At 40.1% G+C, this 22,318-nt stretch overlaps 1 protein-coding gene across 8 annotated transcripts in view; it reads right to left on the bottom strand.

The window, feature by feature from the left end:
- Positions 1 to 21,755, bottom strand: part of TCF12 (transcription factor 12) — a 161,622-nt gene extending 139,867 nt beyond the window's left edge. For 6 of the 8 annotated variants that reach the window (XM_074549406.1, XM_074549410.1, XM_074549409.1 and 3 more), the window contains exons 1-3: positions 20,302 to 20,443; positions 19,172 to 19,272; positions 18,323 to 18,395 (exon numbers count right to left, since the gene is read on the bottom strand). In XM_074549406.1, coding sequence (XP_074405507.1) covers positions 18,323 to 18,395; positions 19,172 to 19,246 — 148 coding nt within the window. In that variant the 5' untranslated portion in view covers positions 19,247 to 19,272; positions 20,302 to 20,443. Of the gene's footprint in view, positions 1 to 18,322; positions 18,396 to 19,171; positions 19,273 to 19,633; positions 19,775 to 20,301; positions 20,444 to 21,735 lie in introns of those variants that run through there. The other 2 variants (XM_074549408.1, XM_005487832.4) reach the window with 2 other exon arrangements.
- Between the last annotated feature and the right edge of the window lie 563 nt (positions 21,756 to 22,318).

Here is a 22,318-nt window from a genome sequence, read left to right as displayed (position 1 = left end):
CATCCAGACATACCCAGCTGAATCAGAAAATGTGTCAGAAAATAGGAGAGGTTGTTACTGTTGCTTTTCAATAATATGAAGTGACTAACCACCTGTGAGTACCTCCACTGTCAGCACTGGCAACAGCAAAGGGAATTGATGTCCAGAGATGCAGGCACATCCAGCTTCCACTTCAATATCTACACTTACCAGGGCACTTCCTTCACTGCACTGCACCCTGTGTTACCACAACATTTACTTCAAAAGTTTTCCATTCTCAGCTCCAGACACATATTACAGGAAACATTTTTTTAAGGATGTGCAACATCAAATTTTATTTGAAACAAATGAGCATACAACCCTTCTTAGGACTACTTAGTCTAACTCTAATACTAAGGAGAACAAGAGGAAAGTGCTAAGACAAATCATCAAAATTCCCAAAGAGAAAGTCAAATTAAAAAAGCCAAATACAAAAAGGCCAAAGTGTGTCATATCCAGAAGAGAAACACTTGAACAGTCATATTAAACCAGAGCTCCAGCCTGCAGTCCTGAGGTAGAGGCATATTGAGAAGAGTACTTTGAGCACCGAGCCAGCTCTCTGCTCTGCGAGGCACTTTCAGTATCAGGCCACATTCACATCCAAAAACCAGCAGAGATTTTACAGGCTATGAAAGCACACCTGTTTTGGACTTCTACTTCCCTACAAATAGTCTTGTAAAGGAGTGAATAACTACTTAACAAACACTAAAAGGTCACAGACAACTTCCAAATGGCTGGCACTGCCCCAAGCTGTTACAACAGAGTTATGGACAGGCAGATAACAGTTTCTGAACCTAACTTGGCACACCCCAGAAGACCTTAGCATCCTTGCTGAGCTCTTTGCTTCCAAACAGACAAATCCTAAGAGCCTCTTTCTGCTCTCCAGCACAGGCTGGCAGTAAGCACAGAATGAATTTCACTGCAGAACATAAACCACAACCAAACCCCAGCACATGTGCAGTGCTGGCTGTGTGCACAAATGGCTCCCGGCCAGCTTGACTCCTATCACTCACAGGCAGGAAGAAAACCAGACAGGCCACTTCAGCAAAGGCTTGTTCGCTGTGGGACAGCAACAGAAGATTTATTTGCACAATTGGACCCATTATGCCATAACTTCTGTTCTCTGACACCCTTTACAGAAATCCTGAAAGGGAAAAGTTAAAGCAGAGAGATAACTAGAATTCACAACAATAGTCCCAAAATGGCTGAGACTGTGTGAAGAGCTAAAACTACCAGCATGCAAGTGACTTCAATAGCACAGGATTATTAAGCCAGCATCCAAACTACATTTCAGTAGCAAAATACTGTCATAATACAGGTAATGACACAACTTTATTATATCAGATATAAAATACTCAGTCTTGCAGGAACTTCACAGTACCAATATTTCCTCTGCTGTCTATACAGGACTTAACTCCCCCAACTAAAGCAGGTATACAAGTGCTTGACTACAACACAGCCAATATCACTGACATGTTCACTGACTGAAAGCCCTATCTTTAACTGAACTGAGAGAAATGCAAATTATCAAAAATCTGGGAAAACTAACGAAGAAAGTCCTAACTGAACATATTCCATGAATTCCTTAAGGTCAAAAAAAAAGTAATCAAGAATAAAAAATTCAAAAAGATAGTCAGATATTCCAGTGCTGACAGAAGTACATCAGACAGTTCTAGTGCTGTTTCAGACAATCAGAGAATATTCTGAATTGGAAGGGACCCAAAAGGATCATCAAGCCCAACTCTTAAGTGAATGGTCCATATGGGGATCAAACCTGCATTATTTGCACCATGTTCATTACTACTGCTGCCACAGAACACAACACAGAATTTCACATGTGTAAGCAATCTTTTACATTAAGCTGGTTGTTAGCTTTGCTTTGGTTAAGGGAAAACAGAAAATGCATAAAGGGAACCCACAAAGGCACAGTCTTCACAAGAGGTACCATTTCACCATAATGCTGGCCTGTATTTCCAAAGAAGTTATCAGACTGCTGAGAAATTAAGTCCCTCCCTGTAGTCCTAATTTTTATCTGCAGAAGTTCAACTATGATGAAATAATAATATAATTCTTAATAGTATCATTCAAGATGCACACCAATTAGTACTATAGATTGTATATTTCAAAGATCATTTGTAAAAGGGCTGGAAACAAAAATTATCTTCTCTTCTTTCAATCTGTCTGCATTCAAATTTAATCCATCATGAGGTTTCAGAGGAAAAAAATCAGGCTAAAAACAACTCAAAAAATTCCCAGTCCCTTGGGAATGCAAAGTCTCAAGACACTAAATCTGTCACTGGTTCAGGGGTGATTGCAGACACTGCTGTGCCTCCAACTCACATTTTCAGTTGTACATTTCCAGAAATACATGTGTGTGAGAAGAAACTAAGACAAGTGATTTTTAAAAGGAAAAATATTTAAAACTCAAAGGTGATTACAACAGTCTTGAGGGATTCTTGAAGAATATCCTTACAGTAAAAGTGAATTAAACTGTATTACAGAACACAGACATTTTTCTTAATATTTATGTCTGTACACTTTCTTTTTCTCTGCCTACTTTCTTTTCTTTTTCAAGACATCACCATTAAAAAAAATTAAAATCACACCACCAGGAACAGTAATGAAAGAGAAAGTTAGTGAATTGTCCCTGGGCATTTGTCTACCAACAGCTGTTAGAAAGCCTAACTGGAAATCACAACCCAGAGTCCAGGGCTCAGGACTGGCATTCCTTTGGCTCATCCCCTACAAATGCCTGGAGGAATCACACACACCTAGAAGCAGCTAACTGTATTATCCATAGGGATGAAACTAAGCCCTGGATAAGGAAAATGACCAAATAAAATTTAAAATTAATAAACTTCAGCTAAACAACCAAATTCAAATCTACCCCAAGTAAAGCAAGTTTACTGTTTTCCTTGCTACCCAATGGTAATTACATTAGCAAAGTTTCATCAATGCCATTAACACTCACTAGTAGGAGCAGCACCACTACCAAACTGCTATAAAACTCAGAAATTCTTTTACACCTCCTCTTTATTTTTTGCCTTGGAATTTAAAAGTAAAATTGTTTTAAAAATAATTAATTCAGAAATTAGGAAGTACTCACATCAAGTCCAGAAGAAAGACATCCTCAACTACCTTAACCAGTTACAGAATCTGGTTGTGGACAAAAGTAATCCCATGGGGGTGCACGTGGCCATCTGCATGAAGCACCCAGGAGCACAGCAGTTCTTTATTTCCCAGCTTCAAAGGTGGACACTCCTCTTTCCAAATGCTGACGCTCTTAAGATTTGTTTGAAGTTTTTAGATAACACAACCATACCAAAATAAACATTAAAGTTGCCTTCATATTCTGTTTCACTGCCGCTGAAAGACATATATTCTTCAAAACCAAGTTGGAGAAAAAAACCTATCTACAATAATAACAGCCAGGGATCAAATGTACAATTTGCACATTAGCAGGAGTTGAAAAGATAAGAATCTCCAAAGCTTATTGCACGTCAGGCACAAAGCAAATAACCTTCCCATGCTAACAGTTTCAACCAGATAATCTTATGGCCTTCCCTAGAAAATACCTCTGCTTCCTGATTTCCCCAGCTTTCTGTCTCCCTAAATACTCACTTCAGTGTAAACATCCTACTTCTCATAAAAGCTGCTGTGAAGTTTAAAATTTCTTGAATTACAAAGAGATGGGAAACCAGACATGAATTACCAAAAAAAAAAAAAAAGACAAAAAATGCCCCACACCAAGCACTCACAATTAAGTACAAGTATCACATTCAGAAGCTGCTGAAATGTAATCTATAAATTCAGGTCAACAACATTTAATTCATTTGCAGTCTCTCCTGTTTCAGTGTTTTCTAAAATATTTTTCCCACTAGGTATATCAGAAATTCCATTTACAATAAAAAGAAGGCATAACAGAGCTACCATATTTGGATCACTTGCTTTTATCCCAATCTGGCTGATTTTCATGAGGTTTACAGGATATAAAGCAGTTTTTTTTTCCCCCAGAAGCTAGAACCAAATATAAAACCAGAGTCACAACAGACTAGTTTGGCAAAACATGGTAGTTGAATTTTGAGTTTCAAAGAACTGTTTGAGGGCCAAGTCACACTGTTTTTCTCTTACATAGTATTTATTTACAAAATAGGTTTCACTAATCAAATGGTACTGAGACCAAAGTACACTGTTAATATGTGAAGTATTTGTTTTTAAAATATCTGTAGTGCTTGAAGTCTTCCCTTTGGCATGTGCTTTTTCGTCAGCACTTCTTAAACTCACCCTCACATACCAGAATCATGATATAAAAATCATCTGTTTCACAAAACACTCCATTTAATGATACACAACCATTTTTATGGCAGAAGAAGCAAACAAGTTAAAAAGCACTTAGGGGAAATAGAAATTATTGTTTAGAAACAAACTTCTTCATGATCTTTAGGTTAAATCAAATGTTTCCTAACTTTAAGACACACTCTGTTGTAGCACAATCAGCTTTTCCACTGCTGTTAGAGCATAGGTTGTGTCTACAACAAGACAAAGGATAATTTTTAAGTACTCAGAATCCAGACACAGCAGCAAACGCAGCCACATTCAACACAGCCTCATCTCTTGTTCCAGTCAGAGTAGGTTTTGTCAAAAAACCCACTTGATTACTGAATCTTTTTAGACGACTTGTTACCATATCCATGATTATTAGATCATGGCCATAGGCTAGACACTGGTACATATATCCAGCTGTCAGAGTGAATTTAATCCATTAAATACAAAGGATAGCTATGGACAGGGCTGTTTTCTGTTTATGTATCAGAAAACCTTTTTAGACCAGAAATTTTCTTCCTTGAAGAAATTTAGGCAAATGTATGTATCTGTGTTTTCTTATTTGGATAAGATTCAAATAAAATTTACAGAAGTGAGACATATATGTAATCTGTGAAGGTGTGCTGAAACAGTTTCTGTAATGCTGATATGAGCCCCAGACTGAAATTTGCATTTCCACATTTTTAAATAACAGCGTCTACATTTAAGAAGCTGTATAGTAGACACAGCAAAAACTCAATTGAAAAAAAAAATTTGATCAACATAAGTAAAAGATTAAATTAAACAAGCAGAGACATCAAACTAAATACAAAAGTAGGGAGTGCATATTGACATTGAAAACAGTGCAAGCTAATTTAACTCTGCTTAGGTCATATGAGGTTGTTGATATTAACCCATTCCAACACCACCATTGACATTAACTGAGCAAGTTCAAAAACACTTCTTGTCTGTTCTACAGTGTAAACACTAACCCTCATTTTAGAGCTGAGGAAATCAGAAAATAGAAAAGAAAAAAAGAAAGGCAGTTCCTCAACGATGTAGCAAAACAGGAACAGAAATTTTGCCTCTTTGTTACATCCTTTGAAACTCAAGAATATTTTCTCTTCACTAGGCAATGATACAATCTTAACAGAAGCTTTTAATGGAGATAAAAAGCCTGCTTTAACTTTTTACAAAATTTTACAATTTTACAAAAATAACAGCACTAAGTAGAAAGTGAGTAATAGTATTTCCTAGGACTTTGCAATTCCTAGTGATTTTTTTAATATCCATTAAGAGTCATTCCGAAAAAAAAATCACGTTTCAATAATTACGTATTTTGTTAATTATTCAGTATTTCATCTTCCTATAATTTAACAGATCAAATAAAACAATAGCATAGATTACAAAACTACAGAATATTGAAAAGCATTTAATATTTCAATATAGAAGCTTGTTATATGAATTAAGTGATCTGTGCCTTTTATTTAAGGATTAGTCATACAAGTATAAAACTATTTCAGAATTAGAATTTTAAAAGATAAATACCTATCTTCTCATACTAACCTCATTTAAAATGCTATCTTTGTTAAGCCTGACAAAATCAGGCCAGTATTTATACACACTTACACATTCAGAACACAATGAGCTTATCTCAATGTATGTCAGTGACCCTACTGCCACAATCCCAAAAACAGCGCCTACTCAATCAGTACTGACTCAAAGGCTAAAAGGACACATAAATAGAACATTTGTTGGAGCTGTGAAAGATCTTTTATTCCCAAACGTGACTTGAGACCAACTGGCACAGCAGTCAGAGGGCACTGGGGCTGTCAGCGCTGTGTGCCTTCCCAAGGAGAGCTGCAGAGCTTCAGGACACACTTCTGCTGAGGCAGCACTGCATTTGCTTAAAAGGGGAAAACAACGACAAGCAGCCACCTTGCAGAGCCCGAATCCCTCGGTTCAGACTCTCCTTGTGAGCAGTGCTGACCTCTCCTTGGTGCAGTATCTGCTGCCCTCACAGCACAGCCTGTCGGTGCAAACTCCGGTACAAACCGGGAGTACCAAGCCCCGCCTGAAGGGCTCAGCAGCAGCTCCGCAGCTTCCCCAGGCCAGGCCACGCTGGAGCCGCTCCCTGCTGACAAACGGGCAAGGCCAGGCAGGACCGGAAAACAAGGCCCAGCTAAGGATCTCTAGTGCGGCACATGCCTACATCTGCTGCAGCAGGCAGAACATTTTCAAGTACAAATACAGTATTCATTATATCATTCTTCCTTCATTTCACTTGGAAGGCAAAAAAAAGAAGAATGAAGTGTTTGCTTAATTCTCACTTTTATCTATTTCAGAGAAAGTGACAGAGTTAATGGCTATGTTACATAAACAGATGTAAAGGATGGAGCAAGCTAAATGGATAACTTCAGAACTCATCTCATCTAGAGGCTCTTTCAGTAAAAAAGAAATACTTAGACACGGAAGTCCCAGTCCACATAAAATAATATGTGGTACAGTTTTAATCACATTGTCCCCAAACTTTAAAAAAATCCACTTTTTTTTTCAATTCCTCAGATTTAAAATCTTTTTACCTTCTTAAATAAGCAAAAAATTAATCAACTCCATCCTGACAGCTCATGTAGAAATGGATATTATGGCTGCCTAGTCTGTGCTCTAAAATTGTCTCTGACTTCTCACACTTCATCTTGATGAAAAACTTCACATATTAAAAAAAACCCAATAACTATATTATCTAATGTGACACAAGAAATTAATAGCTTTTTCCTAATTTGAAAACAATTAACATTTGGTAACTACAGTCTGAGGAAGAAGCATCTATATGCAAAGATATAGCCGAGTTTCCTGAAAAAGACATCTTATGTAAGGTATATTTTCCAAATATATAAAACTTTACACCTCTGCAAGTGATTTTCCCCCATTAGTGTCACATTTATAAATAAAATGGTAGCAAGACAACCATTTTACTTATAAAAAACAAAAACATGAATGAGAAAAGGATGATGAATGAAGCAGTGTATTTTCCCAACTGTTTTGCCCTATTCAAAACTACAGAGGAAATCTTCAAAAATATTTCTTCCAGGTACAAAAAGGAACAAGTACTGTGGGAAACTCAGACACTGATACTGGTTAGCTGCTAGAACCATTCAATCTCTAAGTGCATTCAAGCTCAGTATGTTAAATACACAAAAAGTTCAGAGAGAAAGGTTTTAAAAAGCTGAAGCTTTATGAACACTGGGTTCAACCAACCAAAGAAGCAAATAATGTATTTCAAGGAAACCTCTGCTTCCCGCTCTTTTCACTGCAGCCATGTGCTAATACTGACAAGGTACCTTCAGACCAATGCACCAAGCACTTCAGGAGATGCAAGAGCTGTGCCAGGAATGCTGCCTTCAGAAGGACTCTCATTGCTATGGCAACAGCATGTTCTGCAGGATCCCAGGCAGAGACAACCTGTGACACACTCATGAGAGATGGCCAAACTCCGCTGCAGCACAAGTGGCACTGTCACACACATGCCAGTTAGCACTTGCAGGAATGCAAGGCACAAAGCAGGGAGGGTTATGAGAGTTCACTTCACTTCCCTGCTTATAAACTGCTGTCTCTGGGAGAAAAAGTACCCTTCACCTTATTAAACAAATTAATACTATTCAAAGGCCAAAAAGTATATTATCATTAGCATAGAATACAAATTGCATTGAGGCATTTACCCCTGTTCTGGTCTCAAGTTCCCCTAACAGGATGAGGATAAAGGAAAAGGGAAAGGTTAGTACATAGCAAAGAAGCAAACTATTGAAACTATTAATCAGTACTCAACAAGTATCTTGAAATAAAGTGAGTTTAATGAGTATAGCAGACACACGTGGCTAGAAACTCTGGTTTTACTACATCACTCTACAAAAAACCCCAAACAATCTCTCAGAATGCTTCACCTTCTACCCAGAAATGTATTCACAAAACCACCCTTGACATCCTGAGATTTAATCACGAACGTGCCGATTTTTAAACACCTCACACGCAACACTCTCACCCTTGTAAGCATTTGTATACTACTACACAGGGACCAGCCACTAATTCAAGCCATTTAAAGCCACCAGAAGGAAATTTATTTACCCATTTCTGCATTTTATTACATTCCTTTTCAAAATTTAATGTAAGTTACATACATTTTATCTGCATAAACAGACAAAACCCTGCCTGCTGTTGCTCACCTGAGTTCATTCACCCCAGATGATCAGCTCTATCTTTCCCATACACTATAAGGACTATAACATGGCTGCACTCTCAATGTTTCTGACAATGCCTAAAATAGTTTAGTCCCTTTTAAGATTCCTTCTGGTTGTACTGTACAGCACTCACACCCTGAAGGCCTGCTAGGATGTTGGGTGTATGTGCTGGAGAAGATGTGGCCTTGCATTCTTTAGAGCCGCTCTCTCCTTCCTTCTGAAGTATCAGCATTATCTGACTTGCTTAGCAAGTAGTAATATTGCAGATTGTTAAAAAATATTGCAAATAAATTAATAAAATTAACAGCTGAAAGAGAAAGAAATATGGGGGACTTTGTGTTTTATTGGGGTTTGCGCTTTTGGGAAGTTTTTCAGGCTTTTGTATTAAGTTTTTTGGTTTGTATTTTTTTGTGTTGTTGTTTTGGTTTTGTTTGGGTATTTTTGGGGCGAGCTTTTTTAATTGAGGAGCTTTTAAATTCAACATCCTACAAATACAAGTATCTAATTCAGATGTTCCTGCCGTAAGTAGTATTGAAAGTTTATGCTCCATTTTTTTTGGTGCGCTTATTACAGTCCTCTGGCAAGGGAATATGATATCAGAGATATTTTCAAGGTTACCAAAATGAAAGTATTGCACAGAGCAGAGAACACATGCCAGACATGACATGCATTTATACACAAATTGGCAGAAATGTGCATTTGTTTTATAAAATCCAGCTAAGGAAAAAATTTTTGCATTACCATTCTATTCAATCCCCTTGCATCTATGCATCTCAAGCACTAATCCTGCAAAGACCTACTACAAAATACAGCCATTTGAGCTCTGCAGTAGTAAGCACCAGACATCATTTTTAGAAATACACAAAAGCTTTTCATTACTCAAAAACTCGGTCATCTTCATTAAATCACCATCTCTTCATAAAAGCCTTGGCTTCATTTAGCATTCAGGAAGATGAAAGAGCAGCTCCCCTCCTTATGGATTACTTCTCCATTACAAGAGAATACTTTGCACGTCAAAAGCAAACACTGAAGGATTAAATGATATTGTAGCTTCCGCTCTTATTTATCTGCAATGGGCAGTGAATAGAATTGCAAAGAAACAATCAGTGATTATTTTAAGCTGTGTTCTTTTGCAAGGATTATGACTCATGAAGTTGCTGCATAAAGAACTGGAGCGGGATAGGTGTCGCATTGGAAATGGTCGAAACACCACAATATGAAAAATGTTTGTCCTACAAGCAAAGCTGTCTGATTTAATCATTTCATGGGGCAGCCACAATTGCTCTTGGGATAACAACCAAGACAATAGTATCTTGCATTCAGTAAACAAAAAATAAAAATATACACAGTGAATTCCATTCTCCTACAGAAAACTAAAAATACCTCTGGATTTTTTGTTTATACTGAATTAAGGGTAAAATACGTTTTAAACTCAATTTAATTTAACACACAGAACATGCACATTTATGGTCTGATATTCATCTGCATTTTACCTGCAAAATGTACACAACTAGAAATAGCCAAATTTGGATTTTGATTAACTAGGTACATTTTTCTAACAATTAGCTCAGCACATTCATCTTTACATCTAAAAAGGAAGAAAAGAATACACCATCTAAAATATAACTTCCACAAAAAATGGCTCAGAGCACACTTCAATATAAAACTCCAGCCCAGCCTAACGTGAGTCTTGTTCTGTTACCACTGCTTCAGCAAGAGCAAAGATCTCTTCCAGAGAGAAGCTAAACACAAAATGTGTCCTACAGTGGTGTTCATGAAAAGCAAAGTAGAAGTGGTTCAAGTTCTTACTGGAAGCCCACACAATGAACAACCTGATCAAGGCACGGAGACACCGCCGGCTCTGAACTACAACTGGCACAAAATGAAACCCAACAGAATCTGCTACCAAAACAAAGCTAACTTGAATGGTGAAATAAATACATCACGTGCTTACAAAAAACAATATAGAAAATCTCTGCAGAAGATCAGGAGCAAAAAATCCACTGTAATAAACAAAAGTTACTTCTGGAAAAAAATATGCGAATTGTCATCTCTATGTAAAAAAAAAAAATTAAACCTACTTATTTTCCACTTAGCAAGAAACTGCTACTGTAATAAAAATGTACACTTTTGGACCATCTTTTAAATGTACTTCCATAGCCCTAATATGAAAATGTACAACTTGTCTGTCCAAGATAAACTTTTCTTAGTTTTATGCTAAGTTTTTACTACCATTCACAGAGAGCATTCGTCAGCACTGCACAGTAAACACTTTTAGTCAGGTCTTTTTCACCTCCCCACTCCAAATACTACCTTAACACACCAGCAACAATTATTCTGGTGTGGTCAAGCAAGATTTCTCTCCATTACACTGGTAAAACATGAAGTTTATGCATTTTAAAGCCATTTCAGCCCTTTACTTAAAAAAAATAAGAAATCACATCTCTAGTACACAAGAATCTAACAAAGTCCTGAAGATTGATTGGGTACTTTTTAGCCTGATGATCCTCTGAAAACAGTGAGATATTATAAATATAACAAAAGCTACTCTTTCTGATCATTCTTGGTATTCAGTTAACATCTTCACCAAAGAAGTACGTCCTTTATGTTTTTGAATGTTGTGTTTACAAACACAGTTTTGTGTTACAGATGAAAAAACAAGGCATTCATTCAAGACATTAAAAAAAATTATCATTATCTCATCTTAGAGTCATAATAGAAAAAAATAAGAAACAAACAACTTTGCCCCTACAACCACTAGTAAATAATGCATTGTAGTATTTAAAAAGTCCATCAAGTACCACAAAATACCTCCAAATCATCAGGTTGAAGTATACAATAGAACTGGGGAGTGCTAAATTTTCAAATTAATTAAAAATAAACAAAAAGCAAACAAAATACAAAACACAAAAAATGCAGGACTGGCCATTACAATATAATGCAGAAAAAAACCTCTCAGTTATTAAAAATAAAAAAAAAAAAACTTCCTATCCTTAGAATGATGATATTCCTACCTTTTCATATAATGTTTAATAGCCAAAAGTGATAAAGGTGAATACACTATTTAGAATTAATTATGCATATTCAATAACAATCTCCAAATAATTCACATGCAAAAGAAAACACCGCTTTTGCTTATTTATTTCCAATCTAGTGACTTCCTCACAGAAGATTGTACAAAACCAATCAAGTTTTGCTACATATTTCTGAGAAGTGCTAACACACTGAATTAGATAATGCCTGCAAAAAAAGGTTTTCAGAGAAGATACTTTATTTCATGAGGTCACTTATTGAAACTGAATTTTCAAGTACGAAAACTAGTATTTATTTTGAAGTATATTTAAGATAGAAGACTTATTTATTATATCCCATAGATCACATCTGGCTCTGGGGGTACTTTAATAAATTTGATATGGTTCTGAAAATGCTCAATGCTATTTCCCTGTAAACATAAACCTTGCACAAGAGTAGCAAACAGAACTGCATCTCCATGGTCAAGAGAGGTCAGAAGCCTAGCAAACTATTTCAGTTCATGTGCAGCTTTGATTTTAAAAACAGTCCCCACAAACTTCACTCTAAGTGGTATTATGGCATTATATTACCAAACAACCTCCTCTTCATAAATACACACAATGTTCAGCCCTGAAAAAATTACACTATGCCTTTAGCAATTTCAGGAAAATATAGTTTACCAAGTTAATGCTAGAGTATAGGGTAGATTAACACAAACTCATATAATGGTATCTGCAGGCTCAGCTATGGATAAAGTAGAATTACCTGAGACAAACAGCTGTCACAGCAACTTGACAGAAAAACATCTAAGGGGTTAAATCCTCTTTGTGTGACAGCTGCAAAAAAGTGAGGGGAAGGGGAACTTTGGCAAGCATGTATCAATGATAAGCTTTTAACATGAAATTCCTTTGCTAAACATCAAAAAGGGACCATAAACAAATACACCCAAAAAAAGCTAAAACTCAGCAAAAGCTGCAGACACTGAAGTTTTACAGGGGGAGATTACAAGCTCAGCTGACATTAAAGGACATACAAATACATAAGAATCCCAGTCATACTGCTCTTCCTCCTCTTTACTCAAACCCTTAGTCCTCACATTTCCATTTCTATCAAATCTGCTGTCAGGATAAATACAAAATTTCAAATCCTGTTCCTTCCACATGCCATTAAGACCACTGTCCAAAGATTCTGAATACTCTTCATCACTTACAGTAGACCAGAAAAATTTGGCAGGACACAGAGTTACTGGCTGGGGGGAGGCTGATGGTGGAAGGTGCCCCATCCTTAGATCCACATCAGGAAAGGACAAGGCAGTAATGCAATCCCAGATCTTCTGAAGCCATCCAGAAATCACTGCAAAGATCCTCCTTGCATCCCAAATCAGTAATATTTATATGTGGATTGGAGGCTGCATGCTGTGCCTGTAACACAGTGACCACACTGCTGCTCTCATCTAAGGAAAAAGTTGCTGGAAATGCAGGATTAACTTTTTGAAAGAATGCCTTCTACATGCAAACACAGCAAAATTCAGTTTCCCTTAGTAATGGTGTCAAATGTATCTCTAAACAGAAGTCAGACCAGCACTATTAAAATTCTCAGATCTTCTGTTTGGAAAACAGCAAACAATTTCTGACCAGGCGTCATGAGGTTTATACCATCATCTTTCAAAATCAAAGTCACCAGTAATGAGCAATGGACTAACACTTATTTCTCTGCTCACTAAGCTAGATTCAGAATACTGAGCTGTTTTAGTCTTTTCCCTCAATCCCTAAAGCCTCCATATCCATATGACCACAAACACCTTGCAATACACTGCTTCAAAGCTGGGTTGTCAGTTCTCTCTACTTATCCAACATTTTTTCCCCTTCTCTTTCTAAACAGGATATGGAAGCTGTATCTCACAGGAATATACACGATACTTCTCAGGACTTTTCATGGCATGCTGGTAATTTATCTTTCCAAAGACAAGGAATGGAAGGAGGAAATGTGACAGCAGCAGTGAGACAGGGGCTGCCCACAGGCAAGCTGCAGTCATGAATTTACTGCCTCTGCATCACCCTCAGGTTTCTAAACGCAACAGGTGAGGGATCCTGACTGGAATCTTGCTCTCACTTGCATCTGGCCCATTTGAAGAGAAACCCATGGGTCACCCCCTACAAAAAAAGGAAGGTAAAGAAGCCACAGACACCCTTCTGCTTTCAAGCACAAGGCTTCTTCAATTCTCCTAAGGCTCTTCAGAGGACAGAATTTAGCACCCCGCAGACCAAAGATGAAATGCCAGGTTTCCAGCTCTGGTTCACCTTTAATGAAGCTAGAGGACAATCCAGATTTTTTTTTTTTTTTTTTAATAAAAAAGCTATACTGCTGCATGAACAAATGCTTAACAGGCCACTCCAGATTTCCAGCATTTAAGACACAACAAGAGTGTCTTTTCTCTTCAGCAATTGAACAGATCAATGAACAGAGTATCTAAACCATTGCTCCTCCAGGCAACTCCACCAAATTCTTTTTTTTTTAAATTTGGTTTGTTTCTTTTACAAGAAAATTGAAAAGGAAGTAAGAGTTCACAGGATTGACAAAGTCAGGTTTTGTTAATTTTGGAAACACTGTTTGGTAACTTAAGGGACCTGCTCAAGAACTGCCATTGTGTCCATTCTCCACACACATGGCCCTAATTTAGGGACACTCAGGTTAATGGCAGGCCATCAACTTAAATGGTCTTTGCATCGAGTCACTAATGAGCAGCCTATCCCAATCCAGGGCATCCCTTAAAAACTCAGTACATTAGTAGAGACAAGTGCAAAGGGCAGCCAGTCAGTCTCTTGAATTTGTATAAAAGATACCAAACCAACACAAACAGATACCTTCAGAAGTTTTTGCATATATCAGGAATGTCTGGGTACACACCAGGTTTGTGCCCAAAGCTGGTCACTCCCAAAGTTGCATACTTAGTTTCCATGAACTTCAGAAGAAGCTTACAGACAAGAGAGGTGCCATATTTTGACAACTTGGCTGCTCAACTGTACCTCTTACTTTAAACTCTCATCCCTCTTTTCTGCTATACATCCACAATATCTTATTTCATCTCTTGGACTGATACCTCACTGATGCATGTGCACAGCCACGTGCAAAAATAATAAATAATGCTATTAGTACATTGAAAAAGGTATTAAATTGAAAATGGTAGGCCACAGAAAAATACTGCCTCAGAGTTACTCTTCTTGGCAAAAGACAAAAAAAAAAACACAAAAGGGAGTTATTTTAGATTTAAAATAAAAACCTGAGATTTAAAAACTCACTTAGAAAAAAACCTGAGATTGTGATCAAATCTACTAAAAACTATAAGAAAACTGCACTAGTACTGCCTATGGTAGCACATGCATATTGTGACTGGTTGCTAATGGAATTACTGTAATAAATAAAGGGTGCTGGGCAAAATCATAACCATCCAAGGTTGTACTGGTATACATGCTGTAGCTTAGACAAAGGCAAAACAAGAAAAATGTCACTGTAAATCACAAACACTACCTTTACCCATAGCAGCAACAGAAGATTTAGATTTTACATAAAATCTAAAGAAAAAAAAAACCAACTCCTGATTAAAAAGCCCATTGGAACAAATCTCTGACCTTTGCAACCTTCTAGTAAAATTTCTAAGACAGAAATGGCTTCATCTTCAGAAGCTGGCCTTGGAGAAGAAAAGAATGACAAGTTCTGTTTCAAACAAGAATTAAGTACAGCAGGTATGACAAGGAATATTTTGTGGCTTAACTCACTGGCTTACATATCAGGTTACTTTTCCAATATGTTTATTTTCACCAGCAGTCTGACCAAGTTATTTGACTTTATCAGCAGCTTACATGACTTACTGTCACAATATACTACAATATATCAGATTAGTTAACTTATTTTATCTGCAGCCTTCATTCATAACTGATTGACCTGTAGAAAGCAAACCTGCCCCAGCTATCTCTTAATCAAAACACAATGTTCATCTGTTAATCCAAGACAACAATTTCTTACAAATTATAGATCAGCTGTATTAGCTGTTTTATTCATGCAACCCAACTATACATATATTTCTAAAATATAATCAGCAGAAGTCTGGCAGAGTTGTAGCAAATCAAGCTTGTTACATCAGGATTAATAACATGCACCCCAGTATTTCCAACACTTCACAAAACCACACCTGAAAAACAAACACAACTTATCCATTCTTTAACAGCAACTAATTTGTCCCTTCAAACTAGGGATCAGTGAGTGATGAGGAAAAAGCACCAAGGAAGCACTCCTTCCTTCTAAATCAGATTTCCCAGAAATACAGAGTCTTAAGAGCCACGGAGACATGCACTGATCTTCACCTGCTTAATGGGGGCCATTAGGCTGAATCTCAAATCACTGACAGGTTGGAGGGGGAGGGGAGGTGTTTGCAGATTTTTAAGTTTAAATGAGAAAGAGAGGCCTCTAAAATAAAAAACAATGAACACACTCTTACTTCAACTAAGAAAAAGAAAGCACTTTCCCCTAGCATGCTTGTAAAAATATTACAAAAAGAAAACTGAGTTTAATGGGAAAGATATTAAAGCCAGCTTCACTTCTCTAATTGCCATCAAAACCACTGAAAGTCTCTGTAAGAGGCAGCAACACCCAAAGAAAAAAAGAAGTACTTTTTAGGAATCTGTGCACAGTGGGATTTTCAATCCTAGATAGCTCAAAGGAATAAATACCTCCTCTTTTCATGTTTCTCTTTAAAAAGTGATCTCTGGTCAGTTAAAAAAAAAAGCTTTTAAGTATTGTTTGTCTTACAAGTTACAAAACACTTGAAATTATAGCAAGATCACAATTAAATCAAAGTACTTAGAAAGTAAATGCCTGTACTTCATCACTGATCTTGGCTCTAGTTTTTCTACAATACTTAGCAATGTCTCAGAACACAACTAATAAAGAAGTTTATCACCTCTCACTCCTGCACAGTAATCACCCTAGGTCAAGGCTTAGATCATAACATGACCAGAATTAGGGCATATAATCCACTATCGACTAAATTTCTACAGCTAGAAATGTTTTTAATGAAAATCCACAAATATATACTACTATCATTCCAAGGGGAACTCAGCTGAGGTTGCAGCTTGTTTGACAGTTGCAGTGTTGTAATGAGAATTGGTATTTATAGGAGGACACACCATATTGGTAAAGAAACTCAAGGAGTCACACTGTTTCTCTTAAAGAAATAACTATTCTGGCATTCTCTCTTTTTCTAAAACCTCCAGGGGAAGAAAGGGAAGCATTACCTACAAACAGGACATGCCACATTACCTAGCAGTGCTCTAAGACCTTATGTAAAAATTAAAATTTTATTATTCAAGAGAAAATCATTCTACTCATTCAGGGAAAGCAAGGACTAAGCGGGATGAGGTGTTCAGGCTGTGCTCCCCACAATTAAGCTTTAGGTGCCTGAATGTCTTTTAAAACAAGCTTCAGGGAAACAACTCTCTTAAATATTTGTATTTTTAAAAATTTAAATATTAACTACATTGTAAGACAGATTTGCTGCTTACTATTGCCATTAATTTACACCTGATGTACTTTCAAAGAGGAAGAGGAAGCCAGTTGTTTATTTCAGGAGAAAACCTAACTTGAAGACTCCTTCAAGTATGTAACAATTATATTTGCTACATAGTTTCATTAAATTAAATGTGAAAGACACTCTCTGGAAAATTTTAAAATTACTCAATGGATAAGTTTTAAGACGCTTTTAAAAACAAAAAACCTTAAGTGTTACTAAAATGCAGTGTCTTTTGGACTCCCAATGTAACAGCCCTGACAACCTAAGAGGCTAACAGGGGATGTCACTGCAGAACTTCAAGCCACTACTTCACTACTGTACTGGCATCCTAAACATTTATTTCCATTAACTAAAACACAAACATCTATCCATAGGATCAAAACATGTATCCATAGGATCAAAAATATCATTTCACTGTATTCAAACAAGTTGAACCTACATAAAAAGTTCTATCAAAAACTTACTCTGGTTTCTCTTTTGTAGTAAGTATTCCCTTTAGGGAATGACACAAAGCACCTGTTTTAAAATTGCACTTTTTTCCTACTACAGTCCTAGCTTAAAGGTCTCTGACACAGCAATGAGGTGGACCCAGTGACAATGTGACAATACACTGAAGCCACAAAACATGCAACATGTAAATACACAGTTACTTGCTTTCCAGATGCATGGATTAAGTTTCAACACAAGAAAATTCTAGTTGTCAAATCTTTGAGAGCTACATAGTACTAGAAAATTGTATTAAACTCACATTTTCCTTAAGCACTGAATTTAAAAATAGCATGTCCTTGAGTCAGGAGTATTTAACTATTTGGTATTTTACAGAAGTTTTCTCCCTTCATACAAGGGGGCTAGGAAATTCCTCAATTGAACATCTAGGCTTGATTTTCTTAAACAAAAACACCATAGTCGTTCATGTTTAATACAACAAATATACAACTTCCATGTCAGTATGGCCAGAGACACTAAATACTTCACTGTACTGTAGTTAAAAGTCTAAAACAGAGAGGAAAACCATGGTTAAAGTCAGCAAAATGCACTATAAAGATCAAAACAGCACATCTCTAACTGATCTGAATATCTTATGAGAATATGCACAAATGAAAGATTACAATTCTCTGAGAACATGGAGACTACACTGAAACATTAACATCCAGTGAGATGAACATTGTGTGTCTCGGATGCATCCTACCTGATCCACTGAACTGGCTGCTTCCTAGTGTAGTTGGTCTGGTTTTTCCACTATTTACAGGTGGGGAAAACATCTGCAAAACAAGAAAAAAAAGACATGTTTTAATTGGTTTTGAAAATCTGTGCTGAATTATTAACGGAAACAGAAAAAGGTTAAAAGGAAACAGTCTTTTTTTTTCTATTTCTGCTTGAAAACAATGCAAGACGTGTTTAGACACAAAAAACCAATAAGCTGAAGTACTCCTTAATAGGACCAAAACCTCATTTCTACGTGAACACAAACAACTTAAAACTAAAAGGACACCTACTACTACTGTGACTATTTTAAATAGCTACACGACTTACATTTTTTTTACTCAAATTATATTTCTTACTGATCTGTAAGTATAAAGTCACTGCACAAAGGCAGCATTTAAGATGCAATAGCTTTCTATTATATTTAAAAATCAGGAGCCTTTTTGGTACGGTAAAAGTAACACACAGAAAATACCTACAATTTTCTTAGCCAAGACCATCACTTATTAACTTCTTTTTTTTGTGGGAAATAATTTTTCTTTTGTTTAAATAAGAAAAAAAACACCCAAGAGCCAAGGTACCAGTGCCACACGCCAGCTTAACCAATGTTAATTATTAGATTATGCCACCACTGGGTCAGCCTGATTTTAACCAGTTAAACCAATTGACCCAGCTGGTATTACAGTATTAAATCTGGAAGTCTAGACATTACATCAAAGTTCAGGTGTCCAACTTGGCTGAGGCAGACCCAGCCAAGCCCTGCACGCTGCTGCCCCTGCTCCTCAGTTCGCACGACCACGGAGAAGTCATGAGGAGACCTCAGAGAATATCCTACCGCACTGAAGTCCAGCAAGTCGCTCAATTCCTTGTCAGTTCCTATAGCGGCCATCCTCTGCTGCTGGGAATTCATCTTCCTCCGCTCCTCCGATCACCTTTCTAGGGCACAGGGAGAGAGGCACAGGCAGCACTTCACGGCGCGAACGGGCCCCGGCGAGCAGGGGCCTCCCTCCGGTACCTGCGCCCCTGGGGCGGGGTGGAGACTCCCGGGGGAGCCTCGCTCGGCCGGGCGGGCGGAGGGGATCGGCGGCAGCAGCTTCCCGAACTAACCAACTCTCTTCAAGTTTCCTCAGGCTCCCTCCTCTCCCTCATTCCACTTCTCCCCCAACCTCGAGCAAGGCACGGTCACGCCGCAGAAGGGCGGCAGCCAGGAATTAAGTCCCCCCCAGGCAAGAGAAAGCAAATAAACAGCCGCGGCCCGGCGAGGTCCGGAGAATTAGCGAGAGATTAAGTGACTCACTGTCCGCGCAACAATGGGGCTGACGAGCGGGGCCGGACGAGCCTCAGCAGAGCCATCCCTGCCCCGGCATTACCGCCCGCCGCCGGTGCCGGCTCCCCCTCCCCCTCTCTCCCGACCCACCCACCGGGGGCCGCGGCCGCCGCTCCGCGCTCGGGACCGCGGCGGGCCGGGAGCCGCCCCCGCGCGCCGCACGCGCACACGCGGGACCGGGCGCGCGCGCCACCAGCGGGCGGGTGGGGGGGCTGGAATGCGCGTGCGGCGGCGGGGACGGGAGGGGCCCGCGCCTTCCCTTGTGCCGGCGGGCGCCGCGGGGGAGCCGCCGCGGCCCCGCGCCCCGGCAAGTTTCCGAGCCGCCCGGTCCTTTATGAGCGCGGGTAGACGCCGAGCGCCGCCCGCGGGGACTCGCTCCTGCCCGCCGTCCGCGGCCCGGAGACCCCGCACGCCCGCTCCGCCACCAGCGCGGCCGGCCCCGGCTGCCGCCCCTCGGGTTCCCCAGAAGAGCCTCTGCCTCCCCCGCGGTCTCTCCGCCGCCGCCCCGGGCAGCCCCACTCCCGCCCGCGCGCCCGCGGCCCCGTCCCCTCGCCGCCGCCTCTGCCCCTGCGAGCGCCCGGCCGCCGCTTCCCTCCCCCGCCGCTCTCTCCCAACTTCTCGCGGCCGCCGGCACTTACCCGCTGCCCCTGTACGCTCCGGTGACCAGGGCCGGGCCGGCGGCGGCGCGCGGGCCGCGGGCTGGGTGGGAGGCGATGAGCCGAGCGCTCCCCCCCCGCTGGAAGGAACTTGTGGGTTCCCTCAGGCGGACATTTTTTTGCTTACAGAGCCTCAGCACCACGTTCACGACTCCGGCTCCGTATCCCTCCGCGCCGAGCGCCGCCGCCTTAACCCTTGTCGCGCCGCGCCGCTCCCGAACGGGGCGGGCGGGGTTCTACGGAGACCCACGGGAGCCGCCCCGGCACCCGCCTCGCCCTCGGACGCGGCGCCAGGACGCCCCAGCAGATGGGGAGAAGCGGGTCCCTTCGGGCAGCTCAGGGAAACACGCACCCCGGGGGAACAGACCCCTCCCCAGCGCTCCCCAACTCAGCCAAACCGACAGCAAACCTCGACATGCAGCACTGCCGGCAATGCACGTGCCCCAAAAGACATTATCGCACTCACCCTGAATTCACATACCCTAAAATACGCCCAAATACTTTCAATATATCAATACACAGTCTTACTGCTCAAAATAAAATGGCATGTAAATTACATTAATTTTTAAGCATTCATTAGCAGCCTCCTCTTAAATACGTGCCATTAAAACCGTAACGTGTCGAAGCACAAGAACATGGCTGTTACTTCAAGAACACACACTCAAATAAACTCTGCAGCCCTCTGAAACAGGTGATGCTAAAGGTGAACCAGCCCAACGGCTTCCGTGCAGGAATGGGAAGCAGCTTGCAAAGAACCTGCGCCCTCATTTGGGTCCTGCCACCGCTACAGACAAATCACTCTTTTGTGCTCCTTCTCCTTCTCACAAAACCGCCCTGCCAGCCTGTCCTGCTGGGAAGTTATTCCGTGTCTGTGAACCAGCCCACACCGCAGCGTACCGGCCCAAGGCAGGCGCACGGCTCTCCCGGCACCGAGCGGAGCGGGGCCGGTGCGGTGCCGGGGCTCCGTCGCACGCCCGTCTCTCGAGCCTGCAGAGCCCCCAGGTGGCACCGACTTGCCACCACCTGGGCCTGGGCCTGCTCTTTTCTGACCCCAGCTAGCGAGGGCCAGCTACCATTCCCTCCGAAAGTGAGAATTATAAAGCAATAATCTATGCAGCTACTGGCAGATTGTTCTTTTGGAGCAAGGGATTTACGAAACACAAGGACAATGAGAAAGGATACTAAAATCCCGGAGAACCCAAAAGGCACAGGGAGCCGGTAAGCACAGTGAGGAAGGGCACGCAGTGTGGAGGAGCTCGCATCCCTCACAGGCTTGGCAGGCCCCCAGCTCTGGAAAGCAGCAGGCTGTACCGAGGGCTCTCCAGCCACACACCCTTCCCGTTCACATCAGCTCTTCCCACCCGGGTCCTGACTGTGACATCTTCCGGAGGAACGGGAATGTGGTAACAAACTTACCACCCGCAGGCAGAGACAAACTGGAGATTCTGGAGATGCTCCTCCATTTTTCTCCCTTACGTGCCTTGTGCTGGATGATCATTTGGCCTCGTGATTCTATGAATATTCATATATTTGCCACTTAGAAATGCAGGAAGCAATTTGTATTAAAATACCAACACAATGACTTCCATTCTCTGTGCCCCTGAGGGATATAAGTATGTACTTTTTCTCTTTGAAGTATAAATAATACTACACTTTAGAGGGAAGTGCCCATTGACACAGATCATTATACATTTCATGAGAAACATTCTTTAACATATTTTTATTACAAGATCCCCTATATACCTACTGAGAAGATACTGTTTCTCTGGAAACGCTACTTTTAACCAGTAGTGGCACTCAGTACCAGTCAGTACAGCTGCAATCCTGATAAGCATTGATTACAAAGCTGGCTAAATGTACAGAAAGTGGAAGTAATAATGCTAACAATTATTTACACTGATGTGTAATTGGATTAAAATTATAACTTATTTTTGTTAAGATATAGATGATTATATATTCTTTGTTAATACAAATACTTTGCATTTGCCCTCTGACATCA

Source organism: Zonotrichia albicollis, chromosome 11 (genome assembly GCF_047830755.1).
Source record: "Zonotrichia albicollis isolate bZonAlb1 chromosome 11, bZonAlb1.hap1, whole genome shotgun sequence".
NCBI lineage: Eukaryota > Metazoa > Chordata > Aves > Passeriformes > Passerellidae > Zonotrichia > Zonotrichia albicollis.
Note: the sequence above shows the minus strand (reverse complement) of the source record. Positions and strands in the feature narration are given on the sequence as shown.